Below are 15,080 nucleotides of genomic sequence, written 5' to 3'. Positions count from 1 at the left end.
AATTTTGTTCAGGCATTACGTTCGGCGGAACTTGGGTCCTTGCTCTGTACATTTTGAAACCGTCGCGGTGAGAAGACAGCTAGCAACAGTAGCCAGGGAGAGAGGAGGAGGTGGGCATGACACTATTAATTTGATAACATTTTTAGCAAAGTCGCCAAAGATGTTGTGATATAAGTGTGCTAATGTGTGCATGGACAAAAAATGTATGTTATCCTTATCCTACGTGTTAATGTGTGCTAACAGGTAGCATGAGTAATTAGCTTCTTACCTAGCTAAGTGGCTAACGTTAGCATGCCTGACAAATTCAGCTGGGGCGAAGTCTATTTTCCGGAATGGATGAGTTAACGTTATGTTGTGAAAATGACTTTCCTTTCTTTCTTGAACCTCCAACAATCAACTATTCATTTAACGGATAAATTGTCTAATTTCATGGCATGGGTGTCTTGGGGATGGTCTTGTCCTGCTGCTGGCTTGCCTCATACTTGCCAGTCTAAAGTTGGCCTGCATAAATGGGCTGGTGCCAAAAGAAAGAGCCTTTACCGTGGTATTTAAATCCACTTTACATTGCCACCAAGCTGTCTTTTTAATTTGTTTTAAGATAGAAAAGTTTATTGCAAAATATAAATCGCTAGACAGGCGTTAGCTAGGTTACCGTTACCTTGGACTTGTCATGTCTGCTGTGGGAGAGCATGATGCTACATTCACGCCCTGTGGGAAAAAAATGAAAATGTGGGCTTAGTACTTGAAAATACCATTTACGTTAGCTTTCGGCTTGCTAATACTGTCGGGGAAATCGGAGTTTGGGATACAATAATACTTGAAATGGATAGACCTCGATTCCCAGACTTGCTGAATCTGACGTCACCAACAAGGAAGTACCTGTTGCCAAGTATCAGGATTAAGAAAAGGAACAAAATGAACGACTTGTATCATATAACGTTAGTTAAGTTATTTTGTGATCATAAATGTTAATGTCAAAGTACATGTCATGGCAGGGCACAACTACTCGCTGGATTGTATTGATCATGGTTGACTGCAATGTTTTGTGTACTGTTAGTTAATATGTGACATTCTCTCTTGTTTGGCGAGAACATCACGTAACATCATCATGTAACATCTACCGAATATAAATGGCCACATTACACAGCGTAGCGTCTAATAGTTCAGGAAGACGTTCTCTCCGGTACGGGAGAGACTGTCACATATCGGAGAGAGGTGTGCTGCAGAAAATTAGCTCCAGTGTATCACTGAAGTGCGATAGAGCTGATCAGAAGAGACCAACATCCACAGAAAACTTGACTCTTGGCGTTTGACAGCGCAAACTGGTTAAAGCGCTTGTACACTTTCAAGTCGTAGTTGTAGCCGTCAAGTCGTTGGAATAGGATGTTTTCCCACAGGACGTGAACGCAACATGAGCCCTCCCTTGAAACTGAGCATGCGCAGAACGTGTTGTAAACAATGAGACTATTCCAGACCGTCTCCAGCTTTGTGTCTATCCAACAGTTTATCTGTGCAAAAATAACAACGACTTTCCAAAGCTCTGCCTATAAGAAATAAAACATGATCCTCGGTAAGTATGGGGACGCATTTGTTACTAGATGTCATCACGTACAGTTTGATTTTTATCAGCATCATCACCACGAAGACATGTCAAATTTGTTACACCACGAAAAACCCACCACGAATGGCACACTTGGGCGTGACAGCATACGATTATACCGTCTCATTTTGTTAAATATGATTTTTCCCATTTTTGATATTTTGGGAAATCATTAACATTTCGATTGTTATGCGGTATCTCGCGTGCTTTACTCCGTCTCAGCCTAGATTTTGATCTGAGCTGTTTTCCCTCATGCTAGCTGTGCCAGTCGCTCATTCCCATCAGGACTGCTGTTGCTGACTTGTTGGTTAGCTAGCTAGGTAGCGGTGGCTAGTCCTAAATTCATGTGGTTGTCTCAAATAAGGTACAACACGTTGAATGGGTTCATCGAACTGCTTTAGCGCCTACTTGAATGCTTTAATAGGGATTGACATTTGTGAAAGATTATATGGCTGACCGGCACACATTTATTTAGTGTGCTATTTTTGGCCAACCCACTTGATACTAGAGGGCAAGGCTTTACTTGTTTCTATAACCAGTCAGTATTCTATTTATTATTATTTAAGAAAAAGATTTGACAGCATTTAATATCAATATATGCACAAGCAGCACTGCTAGACTGTTCAGTGACAGTAGATTCATGCTCATAATCAGGTATGTAGTGCAAGGTAAACCCCACTTAAACTCAGTTTGCCATTTTTTTATTTTCAGAATAGAGTTTCCATACTAAGTAGTACCAAACTGATGTAAGTTGTATGAGTACAGGGTCTTTTAAGGGAAAGAGCATAAACAATTGCTTTTCTGAAAATATAAGTCATTTTTGTGAATATTGGTGGTGGTTTATTATGATCACTGACTGGAGGTCATAGTTTACCCTCCTTTTTTTTTTTATAACCATGACATTCCTGGCCATGATTGCTGAGAAGTGTAATGTGGTGTGTTGTAGGGAGCTGAAGCATGGAGGCGGTTCTGAGCAGGCTGAGGGGGCTGAGCGCCGACGAGCTGCGAGAGGAGTTCGCCAGGGCGGACCTGAAGTGCGGCCCCATCACGGCCACCACCCGGGCCATCTTCGAGAGGAAGCTGGCACGAGTCCTCGCCGGGCCGGAGAGCGCCGCCGCCGGATCCGACAGTAGCTCGACAGCGGGCGCCTCGGGCAGCGCTGACTGGGCCAGACCCATGTCATGTACTTCCTCAGCAGCCACACCCCTGTCCACCGCCACCAGCAGCAGCAGCCGCCCCGCTCAGGCTGCCAGCGAGGAGATGGACTTCGGCTACGGCATGGGTCTCAACCCCCCGGAAGAAGAGGAGATCTCAGTGAAGACAAGGACCACCTCCAGCAGCTCTGCGGAGGGCAGTAACTCTCACCACCCCCGAACGGAAACCCCTTCAAAGCCCGCACAAGTGTCCCCAACCTTCTTTTATGGAGTGTGTCCGCTGTGGGAGGATGTCTTGGCTAGAAATGGTAAGAGAGACACGGCTTGTCACTTAGTATGACGTCGTTACAGATTTGGATGTTACATATTGAGAGTTAGCAGCTGTTTCATCACTATTGAACCTTAGGATTCCTACCCAGGTCAGGAAAGTCAGGAGCAGTATGCAAGATGAAGTTGATAGTTTTCAGGTAAATTTGGGGAAAACATGTTTGGGAAGTTATGGTAAAATGTTCTGTAGTGGTAGACCTACTGTCATTTCACAAATCTGACATTGATGATATTGATGTTGTGAAGAAAATGTTTAACTCTAGAGGGATGTGGAGTTGAGAGTAACATTGCCTGTCACTATCAGCAACATATTAATCAAACAAAATCTTAAAATCCAGCCAAGAAATACATTTCAGGACAACAATTTTGAAATAGAAAATATCTATGACCCCTCTGAGCACAGTTGTCTGTATTGTGATTCTTTGATAGTTTAATTTTTGGCTTTATGCTGACCCAAGGCCAAAGTCCACTTCAACAGAGATTATCCTGTTGCTTGTTTGTTTATTCATGATGACTGCTGTGTTGTCCAGTGGTAGTTTGTGTTCTCGTTGAGGGGGACTTGCTGTTGTCATAGTCGGGCATCCACATTCTGTTGAGTGGCTGGAGACATATGTTGCTATTTTTGTCGTGGTAAGCTGCAGGGCAGTAGCAATGCCTGACCTCTCTGGAATAGAACATTGATCTAAGTTAATCCTGAGCTACTATAAAAATCAGGGCTGTTAATTTTAATCCTACAGGAAAATGTTAATATTTGGGCAATACTGTCAGGCCATGCTTTTGTAGCAATTGCAAAAGCAGCGGCAATCCTTCCATAGATCCTCATAAAAAATGTGACATTACAAATGTGACATACAAATGTGACATTACAGACAGGAACAGAAAAAACTTCAACCACCATAATAAAAAAGCTATACAAACATGAACTAGACAATCCTCCATTTAATTAATACAAAAATCAGCTGTCATGCAGAAAAGATGATGTAAACAATGCTGATTGTCAATGTTTTTGTCTGTGTAGAGAGAGCACATGTTTACGCGGATAAGAAGGAGGCCCTTCAAGTTGTAAAGATGATGAAGGGGGCCCGCTTCAAGGCCTTTGCCAACCGCGAGGACGCTGAGAAGTTTGCCAAGGGGATCTGTGACTATTACCCGTCTCCCAACAAATCCACACCCTGTGTGTCCCCCGTCAAGCCAGGCCTGGTCATCTGTAAGGGTGAGTAGATAGAACTGCTCTGTGAAGACAGATGTAAATCAATAGGCCCTGTTTTACATCGCCTGAAGAATACAAATTGTCCAACTACGTGTCATCGGGATGTGACACACTACAGGAATTTTTTGGGCAAAGTAGATGCTCCCAGAAACATGCAACAGCAGGGTCAAAAATGGAGTCATATACTACACATATTCCCTGTCAACAAAATGCTCCCTGTGTAATCAAAGCAACAATGCTAAGACGATACCATGGGTCTTGTTGCCCATAAAAGTTTCCCAAACAGTTGGCCCTGTGCATCACTACCGTTGGAGAGACCATTTTTATAACTGTGTTATAATTGTAATGTGTTTGTTGACTCTTGTTTTTATATGCATTTATGTCTTTCATTGCTTTATAAAGCACTACATAACAAATCTGTCTTTGTTAAAAACAAAGCAACAATAAACCTGTTGTCCCCCATGAATGATGCAGTCCCCCTCTGAGCCAATCAGTAACAAACATGCCACCTTGTTTTGACCTTTAATTGTAGTGCGCTCATTGGGCTTATCAGTATAGTTTTTAACTTGTCAAAATGTAGGGGTTAAATGCATTAATCCTCCAAGTTTTGTCAAAATCACATTAATTGTGTCTGAGATATCATGTGACTTGTGATTAATGAACGGATTAACGAATGAACAAATGAGTGGATGGAGACCAAACTATAATTCCCCCACAATGAATCAACAGCTTTGGTTTGACTTGAGCAAAAGCACAGTCTGAACAATCTTTTGGAGTTTTTCACAGCAATGCCCATCTTTCATCGTCTCCTCCCTGTCCACACCAGACAATATGGAGGTGGACACCATCAACCGGGAGCGAGCCAACAGTTTCAAGAGCCCGCGCACCCAGGACCTGACGGCCAAGCTGAGGAAAGCCGTGGAGAAAGGTGACGAGGTGGCCTTCAGCGAGCTGGTCTGGAGCAACCCGCGCTATCTCATCGGTTCAGGGGACAATCCCACCATCGTGCAGGTCAGGACACGGAGCTCATTTCTGGATCTGCTACTGCGTCTTCTTAGATTAGGTCTTACATTCTAAGATTTTCCGTCAAAATTCACTTTAGATTTCCTTAGAAAGTTGCAGAAACACACCCCAAGTCCTGTACTTAGGATACATCTTTAAAGGACAAGTTTTCAGTCATTTCTTTAAATGAGTTAAGCATTGCAAAATCATGCTTAGCAACAAAAAACTTAAGGAGTCATGATCAACTACTTAATGTTAACACAGTCTAGATATGTTTCCATCAAGGAAGCAAGAATATTTTTCCTCCTCGCATATTCATCAAGTGGGACAGAGATTTTCTTCCTCTGTCCAGTTTGGCCTTCTTATCCTTTGATTTTCAAATATTGTTGCTGTTGTGGCTTGCTAACTCTAGGCAAACCTTGGCAACTGTATTCATACTGTATTTAAGTTGGACTGTTGCAAACGGTGTAGTATTTTTTTTATTTTTTTTTACCTAAAGAATAAGTCTGAGATGTTTGTTGCAACTCTTATCCATAAAATCCTTATCAGATTTTCTTTTTTTTTTGTGCAACCAACCACAGGGATTAATGCAAACCATCATACATGCATAGTCCTCACATACCAAGTGTACCCACAAAAGTACACCCAACGTTTTTTGTCCACTCAGCTGTAGTCTAAACGTATAATGCACATTCAACCTAAGCGAAATAAAATCCCTCAGCACACTGCAGAGAACAAACATATCCATATTGTTTATCTCTCCCCCCTTGACCTCACAACCTTCTCCTGTGTGTCGTCTTATTTTTCAGTCTAGCATGCACTATAATTTGATTACTTTCATGCTCTAATGGGGGCAGTTTATTTTATTGTCGCTCCTTGTGAAGATGCAGCATTTCTTTAGCTTGCTGTAGTATTATCATTGTGAGTTCTCAAACTCTAAGGAACTTTATTCTCACCTATTTCTGGAGGTGTGTTGTGTGGATGGGACTGAAGTCATTTGTTGATACACCAACAACTTCTCCACATTAGTCCTGACCTTTCAGCTAACCTTAGCAAGGTTGCTGTTGGTAAGATGAGAACAATCTGCTTTACTAAACACAATTGGACTTCATGTCCCTTAACAATTCATTTCATGGTGTCCTTTTTCTTACTCTGCCCATTTATAGTTTCAGAATTTTCATTAGCTGCATTCAGTTGGAAACATGCTGGCTGTGTTTGCCAGCTTTGCTTCTATGTTTTGTAATTTTAAATTGGTCCTAAACTCAATTCCAGGCAGCATTATCTCAAAAAGTGGTAAATTAGGTTTTCTGAAACCCGCAGATACCCTGCTACATTACTACTACCAACCTTTACAGGTAACCAACCATCATTTTGATGCCCTGCTCTCTTCTAAAAACCAAGTTGGCCAGTAAAATAGTCAAAGCGGTGTTTGAAGTTTGGGATTTGTAGTGCCTAAAGGTTAGCATTTTTCCCTGTTGACAATAGATTACAGCGGATTATGCCTTGACCCTTACAGTTGTCTCACTGTTTTGTTTGCTCAGGAGGGCTGCCGGTACAACGTAATGCATGTGGCGGCCAAGGAGAACCAGGCGGGCATCGCCCTGCTGCTGCTGGACACCCTGGAGAACCCTGAATTCATGCGCCTCATGTACCCCGATGACCAGGAAGTCATGCTGCAGAAACGCATCCGCTACATTGTAGACCTTTACCTCAACACTCCTGATAAGGCCGTGAGTTCTCTTACCATACCAGCCAAACCAGATTAGATTAGATTTATTTGAGAAATGATCTTCGAATTGGTATTTAGTACAGTGCTCAGAAGCACAGGGTGAAATCATGGTATGTTCAAGGATGAAAAAACACAGAGAAGTCTGAGGTGTATTTCTGCTCTGTGGGTCAAACATGTGATTACCAAAACCAACAGTGCCCTTGACTGAAAATAAGTAGCTTTGTTCATTGTGTTTGTTTCCCTGTATGCTCCAGGGCTTTGAGACCCCGCTCCACTTCGCCTGTAAGTTTGGGTGTCCAGAAGTGGTCAACGTCCTGTGTTTGCACCCCGACATCGACAAGAACTGCAAGAACAAGTATGACCAAAAGCCTTGTGACGTAAGTATTTTAGTTTTATTTTTAACCCTTATTTACCTCAGCAGCTATGCAAGCTGAGTAAGAACACACTGTCATTTACAACATGGCCTGGGGTAGCAGTTGCTTGGGGGGGGATTATGCATAAAATATGCACACACACACACACACACACAGACAGAAGCTGGCCAGCACAAACTCAGTCTTGCACTGCTGACCAGTGAAGGACACATTGACTGTAGTTGCTGAAGGAGTTACAGTCTTGTTCACTTGGGAATTGAACCAGTGACCTTTTTATTAGCTTACCTTTCTAACCATTTGGCTGCCATCTCCTTTACCATGTTGAAAGCTAAACATTGGTACATGAACAAATCACTTCCCTGATTGATCCAGCAACAGGTGTAGTCAGCTGATCATGTTTCACTAACTGCTCCTTTCCACAGGTTATTTGTGACAGAAAAAATAAAACTCAAGAAGTGAAGCAGAAGATTTGTGACTATTTGGAAGGTAAGCGCACTCCTTTAGTTCCCTTGATACATTAAAGGTTTTGTTCCTATTCTCCCCTGGAACTGTAAGGCACTGTGTATAAAAGCCACGTCCATCAAATGGTTTACGTTATCTAATGTTTAAAAATGACTGTTCTGCCGCAGACCGCTGCTATATCCCCTTACTGAGAGCAACAGACAACACTTCTCAGCCCATCATCGGTGCTCCCTGGTCACCGGAGCCCTCAGAAAACCTCTGTAATTCGCTGAGCTCGTGGCCTGCAAGAAGCCCCATGGATCCGGTGATGGCCGTCAAAGCCTTCGCCGGGCCGCTCAGCCCCTCTAAAGCAAGTTTACCTCATTACCTGTCTGCATTTACCCAAGTCGGATCAAATTCATCTATTAAGTGTCTTATGGCAAAGCAAAGATTATCACAAAATGGTATCGAATAGTAAATGACCAGAGAGCGTTATCCTCTCCTGCAGGCGGATGAGTTCCGGCGGGCGTGGAAGACGCCGCCCAGAGACAGAGCGGAGCATTTCCACCACATCCTGAAGTCCGATCCTGACCGCGGGGCAGAGAGGGTGGGCAGGTGAGTCAACTTTTTACCTCCACCAAGGAGGTTATGTTTTCATTGCCGTTTGTTTGTTTGTCTGTTAGCAGGATTACGGAAAAACTACTAGCCCGATTTTCATGAAACTTCGTGGAAGGGTGTAGCATGGGCCAAGGAAGAACCCATTAAATTTTGGAGCCGATCCGGATCCGACTCACGAACAAGCAATAATAGCACAAAGCTTGACGGAGGTCTGCGCTCTCCGAGTGCCCTTCTAGTTCTTTTTATACGACTTTTAAAATCCTAACACACTGTGAAATTGGAGAACATTTTCACACTAAACAACAGACCTGAGCAGATTCTTTAGTCTCTATGTCGTACAAACTATGAGATGAACTAGGGATGGGGATAAGGTTTGATCAACATGAGTTTCTGAAGTCCGATACTGATGTTTTTGAATTGAAGCTGTCAGTAGTATATTTTGTGCCAGTAATCAAAATCTAGTATGCTAAAAAATTCCCAAAAAGTAGTATTAGAGTATTCTGTGTCTTCCCCCAAATGTTTCTTTGCAGGGTAGAAAAGCCTCTGAAACAGCATGTGGCTATTAGCTTACTCACTGGAATTAATAGCTCGATTGTTTATGTTTACAAGCCAACTGATGTTCATTGTGAAATGGTAAAACAAGATGTTGCTTGTAGTACAAGTTAGAATACAGACTGTTCTGTGAAGACTGTTCTTGAATACAAATTGCCTCATCAATATCAAAACACAACCAGCGCTTAAATGGTCTTTTTTTATAATGGTTGCACAGTTAATGCTAAATGCGAAGGTCTAATAAAATACTGCAGGACATAAACTGGCTAATAGGGCTTTCCTGGTGGCTCTGCAGGCTAAGCCATGTACTGAAATACCCCGGGTTTAAACCTGACTCATCCTTTGTTGCATGTCATCCTCTCTCATATATTTACTTCCAATATCTGACTGTGTGCAGTAGGGTTAGACCAATATATCAGGCTAATATTGGCCTTTTACAAAGTATCAGATATCGGTCAGTAATGTGGTCCACTGCTGATATGAAGGAGGTTCCTCCTCGACCACAGCTACATAACAAGCCCTTTAAAACTAGCCTTGAAATTTGATTTACTTTGTATTCACTAATGTCTTTTGTGAATTAATTCTTCATTAAAAGGCATAAAAATATCCCAGAGTTTCCTCTACCATTGAACAGGAGTGGTGGGTCACCCTGGGTTATGTGTAATAATAAAGTGACGAGTCCCCCTCTGTCCACAGAGACCTGGCTCGTGAGATGGGCCACCCGTGGGCTGAGTACTGGGACTTCCTGGACAGTTTTGTGGATCTGTCGTCAACAGAGGGCCTCCGCAAGTTGGAAGAGTACCTCAACAAGAAAGATTTCAGCCAGCGGGCTCACGAGGAGGCTGGAGAGAACGAGACCAGCAACAGGTTCAGAACCCCCTCTCCAGGTAACCTCATCCTCTCTGTACCAGGGAGTCTGCAGGCCCTGGAAATATAACCTTAATCTTGTATGTATATAAGCCATGTTTTACATGGCTTATATTGAAAAGCTATATAATCTCCAGCAATAATGGCTATATGCTAAAGTAATGGGTGTAATAATGAATAATGACAAGGAAGTCTTTTGTGCATGTTCTCACAAATGTTTCTTCTGTTCCGTCGCTCATCCACCCCGGGTGCAGGCAAGCCCAAGAAGTTCTGCAACTCCATCTCTGTGGGCGCCTTCTTGGACGAGGGTGACGACATCAGCCTGGAGGAGATGAAGAACCGGCAGAACGCGGCGCTCACCAGCATCACCTCCTCCGCCAGCTCCAAGGACAGCCTGAAGGGCGCCGTGGGCGGCCGCGAGTTCCACATCCTGCCCATCGCGCTGCACCACCGCGGGGCCGACCTGATCGAGACGGCGGCCGAGCAGGACCTGCTGTGCTGCTGCGACGAGGGCCTCCTGTCGCCCGGCGTCGCCTGTAAAAACGGCCTGTGCTCCTCCTCCTCCTCCTCCAGAGACAGGACTCACAACGGGGACAAGGTGTCCCCCCGCGCCTCGCCGTCCTCCTCCTGCCTGCTGTCGCCCATCTCCAACCTCATGGTGGAGTTTGAGCGCATGTCCCTGCAGGAGCCGCTGGACAGCCCCGCCGGCTCCAGGGAGAGGAGGAGCAGCGGGGGGAGCCGGCACAGGGAGGCCCGGGACTCCTACGGCTCCCCCTCGGCCGCGGACCCCGGCTCCGGGCCGGGTCACGCCGGCCAGGACGGCGATGCGGCGGAGGGGCCGAGCTGGAGAACGGAGGGAGGAGAGGCGGGGGAGAGGCGTGGCAGCGGCAGCTCGGAGGAGTTCTTCGAGGCCGAGGAGAGCCTGGAGGCGCTGGGCAGGACTAGGGGGTCGGTGTCGGGGGGGCGCACCTTCTGTGCCAGGTCCAAGTCCTGGGACCACGGGGGGAGAGACCTGAGCAGCTCGAGCTCCTCTGGCTCCTATAAGTCCTTGGATAACTCCCACGAGTTCCTACCCAGGACCCCGCCGCGCATTAGAAGAGGACTTTTCATCGAGGGGTGAGTCACATTGGAATTCTCTGCAGAAGGGATAATACTGTCTTAGCCCTTGTAGTTACTGATTATGTAATAACTTGTCAAAATCAATTTAAATATTCCTCTAAATGTTCATGTAATAAACTGCCAGATGTGTTAGCGTCTTCAGACTGATATTGTGATAACTTTGTAATTACGGGGCTGGATTGTTGTTGACATTTCAATTAGCAAGCCCAGTATCTGAAATGTTTTCAGGCACTGTAGTCTCTCATTCTAGTCTAAGCTAACAAGGTTAACATACTGCAACATTAGCTGACTACAGCGCTAGTCTTGTGAAGCAAATAACATACAGCTGGGTATGTTACAAATGGGTTTGCTCCTCAACATATCATCTAGGTGATGTGTCAAAGTTTGCCTCTCTATTCAGTTCAGACAGCGCGACTCGAAGGAGCACCAACTCGACCGACACCATGCACCGAGTCAGTGGTGCAATGAATTAGGGCTGCAACTAACGATTATTTTCATTGTCGATTAATCTGTCGATTATTTTCTCGATTAATCGATTAGTTGTGCATTAGTTGTTAAAATGTCAGAAAATGGTGAAAAATGTGGATCAGTGTTTCCCAAAGCCCAAGATGACGTCCTCAAATGTCTTGTTTTGTCCACAACCCAAAGATATTCAGTTTACTGTCATAGAGGAGTAAAGAAACCAGAAAATATTCACATTTAAGAAGCTGGAATCAGAGAATTTTGACTTATTTTTCTTAAAAAATGACTCAAACCGATTAATCGATTATCAAAATAGTTAGGCGATTAATTTAATAGTTGACAACTAATCGATTAATCGATTAATCGTTGCAGCTCTACAATGAATTATGGTCATTGTAGTTCCCTGACAGGCTTTCAGCGCTCGCATTAGATCTTTGTTTTTTATAAACTACCTCGATGAAAAACGTCAGGTTTGCATCACAGCGCCATATATGAATCTTTATATATATATTTCCATTATATGGGAAACACCGAACAGACACTATCAGTCTATTACATTTTCTGTTTTTAACTTGACTGCTAACTAAGAATCTAAACTAAAACCCTCCCCATCACCTCTTATCCTACCCAGGGTTCGTATTCCTTCTGCTTTTTTTCCACTGTCTCCCTCTTTGCTTGGGTAACCTTTTTGTCTTACTTGTCTTGATTGTGAAGCATTGTTTAAACTTTGTTTTTGGAAAAGTGCTATAGAAATGTTTTGGGGGTTTTTTAAGCGATGAATATCTATATATCTGATATGTCTTCCATGTTTTCACAGGGATTCACCAACCAAGTTGGACAGAGAGGTGGTGTTAGCAATAGAAGCCATAGACATCGATCCCCAGAAGTATCCCAGCATTCATAAGTGGAAGAGCACAATGAAGACGTACTCGTCATCGGACATGCAAAGGTTGGTAGGCTTGACTGCCAAAGATATTTTACTGTGTTGTTGTTTGTCTACTGGTTTTGCTGTTTGTCATGATGCTTTCACGGCCTCTTTAAAGAGAGATTTTTCATCTCAATGGCAGGCTAAACACAGTAATAAAAGTTAACTGTGTAGAAAACTTAATTTCAGACAGTTTCAATGAAATTCAGATCAGAGAAATGCATGTCCCTCCCTCCTTGTTGGAGCCTGATGTCATTGGCTACATTTGCATGCGCACAGCGTTCCGGATACTGGCTCCTATCCCAGTTCAGGTCTTGTCTGAAATAAGCTGTTTATATGCAGATTTAATCTCTCGAATATCCATGTACCCACAAATAAACAGAATTTCTGTCTGTCTGTGTTCCCCCACCAATGATTAAGCTTGCAAATTAAGCTTGTTACAACCACAGGGGAAGATACTGGTTCCCTCATATGACCCCTCACAGCTTCAGTAGTCCTGACAGCTACCTTTAAATAAATTACTATTCCGATGCCATCTACCATGCAAACATCCAAGAACATTAACATCTTTCATGATATAAAGACAATTGATTTTCATCTCCACTCCTGAAGTGAGAGGACCTTGAGTTACGGAGACTTACAACCGTGTTTTGACTGAATAAATATGATGCTCTGTAAAAGTGAGCTTTGGGGGTGTTGTTGATGAAGAGTGTTTTTTTGGGGGGGGGTGTTGCAGATAGTGGCTATTTTGTGCCAATATTTGACAACTAAATATTTGTCAATTTTCATGCCTAAAATGACACGTATTCAGTGTTTCCCCAGAATTTTATTCTTGTCAGGTTGGAAAAGCCTCTGGAAACAGCAGTTAGACCATCATGGGACACTAAAACTCTCCATTGAAACCCAGACTAATGAAATAGTTTCAGGTGGGTCAGAGTGAGGCAGGTTTCACTGCAGGTTTTACAGACTGTTTAGTAGAAACCTCCTGCACCACACGGGATTGATTTCTCTGGTCTGATATAAATGTAACAATAATAATAAAAACATATTGAGTAGCTGCGGTCAGGGAGGAACCTCCATCGTTTCCTAAGAGAACAATATTGTCTGGCTAATATCTGATTGTTAATAAAAGGCCAATATATCTGTCTAACCCTAATTCCAGGTGCTCTTTTCATGGTTCTCTAGCTGGGATAAGAGCTTACCCGGTGGCGATGTGGCATTTATATGCGGCATACGCTCATAAACATAATATTTAAAGGGGCATTAAGTAATCTAGGACTTTTATCGACCTCTAATTAGAGCAGGGAAATGGAAACGTCTAGTGAAGAGGTAATATATCATCATGCTTAATGCTGGAATAATAATACTGCTTAGTTGTTTGCTTTGGCTTGAGAATGAGGCTTTTTGTAGCTGAAATGTCTTGATTAACAACCCTATCAACCCTGATATATTATGCTGACTTTGTGCTATGGGCCAGTAAAAACTACTCATTGCACCTTTAAGTATCATAAATATTGAGGTAACAATATTGTGAATGCAAACGTAGCCGCTGACTGATGCCTCCGTGTGCTCCTTCCAGCTGGCCCAGCCCCGCGGTGGTCAAACCCCGACTCAGGATGCAGCATCACACTCCCGGCTCCCCGGTCAGCAGCCTGGCGTCCCCGGCGGCCCGCTTCAGCCCCGCCCGGCACGCCGCTTCGCCGGACTTCAGCCCCGGCCGCTACAGCCCCGCCCACGCTAGCTACATCCAGCGCATCCGCCTCAAGCACTTCAGCGAGCCGCCACTTTAACTAACCCCCTCCCTAACCCCGCCCCTCCCCTCCCACCCCCCCACCCCCCGTCTGCCAGTACAGATCCAGCCACACCAGAGCTCAGAACCACATACCTAACAAAAATATGCACAAGCGTCTGGAAGATTTGTATTAATGATGTATGGTACTACTCTATATATTGCATACAGGAATTCTCATCACGTTGGGTTGTGATGTACACTCAAGACTTTAAAAAAAGAGAGAAAAAAAACAAAAAGAAAAAAAAGGTTTCCTCGACGATGTACGTACTGTATGGGTGTGGACCATGTTGAATTGACGGTAATGTTATTTGTGGCAAGTGTGAAGCACCTGTATCATAGCCTGAGTCAACTTTTTGGTATAACCATCAATACAAGCCGCACTCCCCGAAAAGTTTAGTTCTTCACTAAAACCTTAGGGTCGAATCCTCAACAGGATTCCGTCACTGAAAATAGGTGTTTTTAAAAAAAAAAAAAAAAAAAGTAAAAATGTCAATATTTTAATGAATTATTTTTTGTATGTCGGTCAGTAGCACAAAAATTCAATGTTTTTATTAATGGTGTTCAAACCAACTGCCAGTTCCCATGTTTTCCTCAGTTCAGGAATTGCCTTAATTTTCTGAAGTGATGGACCAGTCTTCAGTCCGTTTTGCCACATTCTCTCCGGCTCGTTCAAGAAAGATCCCAAAGCGGCAACCTCACCGGCCGCGACTGCTACAGAAGACGACTGCAAACACGGGAGAGCAACGTTAACACTGAGATCTTCCATGTCTTTATTTTTGTTCTTTAATAAATGTGTACATTTTTCCCATCTTGGTAATTTCTCGGTGGTTCCTGGACATGTCTTGACTTTTTCTTTATGCCACTAAAAGGCGGCCTTAGACTGTGCAATTTTGTATTTTTTTTTTTTA

The 15,080-nt window shown here is 43.6% G+C and overlaps 1 protein-coding gene across 1 annotated transcript; it reads left to right on the top strand.

The window, feature by feature from the left end:
- Positions 1-67: 67 nt before the first annotated feature.
- On the top strand, positions 68-14,980 carry ankle2 (ankyrin repeat and LEM domain containing 2). Its single transcript, XM_071534315.1, has 13 exons — positions 68-110; positions 2,547-3,062; positions 4,100-4,294; positions 5,118-5,302; positions 6,835-7,023; positions 7,277-7,399; positions 7,819-7,882; positions 8,026-8,207; positions 8,346-8,452; positions 9,704-9,894; positions 10,129-10,990; positions 12,273-12,404; positions 13,960-14,980. The coding sequence occupies exons 2-13, from the start codon at positions 2,558-2,560 to the stop codon at positions 14,168-14,170; spliced, it is 2,946 nt and encodes a 981-aa protein (XP_071390416.1). The 5' UTR covers positions 68-110; positions 2,547-2,557; the 3' UTR covers positions 14,171-14,980.
- Positions 14,981-15,080: the final 100 nt, after the last annotated feature.

Source organism: Centroberyx affinis, unplaced genomic scaffold, assembly GCF_046629955.1.
Source record: "Centroberyx affinis isolate AG114_WGS23_722 - 3 ecotype Tasmania unplaced genomic scaffold, CSIRO-AGI_Caff_v1 ptg002513l_1, whole genome shotgun sequence".
NCBI classification, from domain to species: domain Eukaryota; kingdom Metazoa; phylum Chordata; class Actinopteri; order Beryciformes; family Berycidae; genus Centroberyx; species Centroberyx affinis.
The sequence above is the reverse complement of the archived record's forward strand: the minus strand, read 5'-3'. Positions and strand labels throughout refer to the sequence as shown.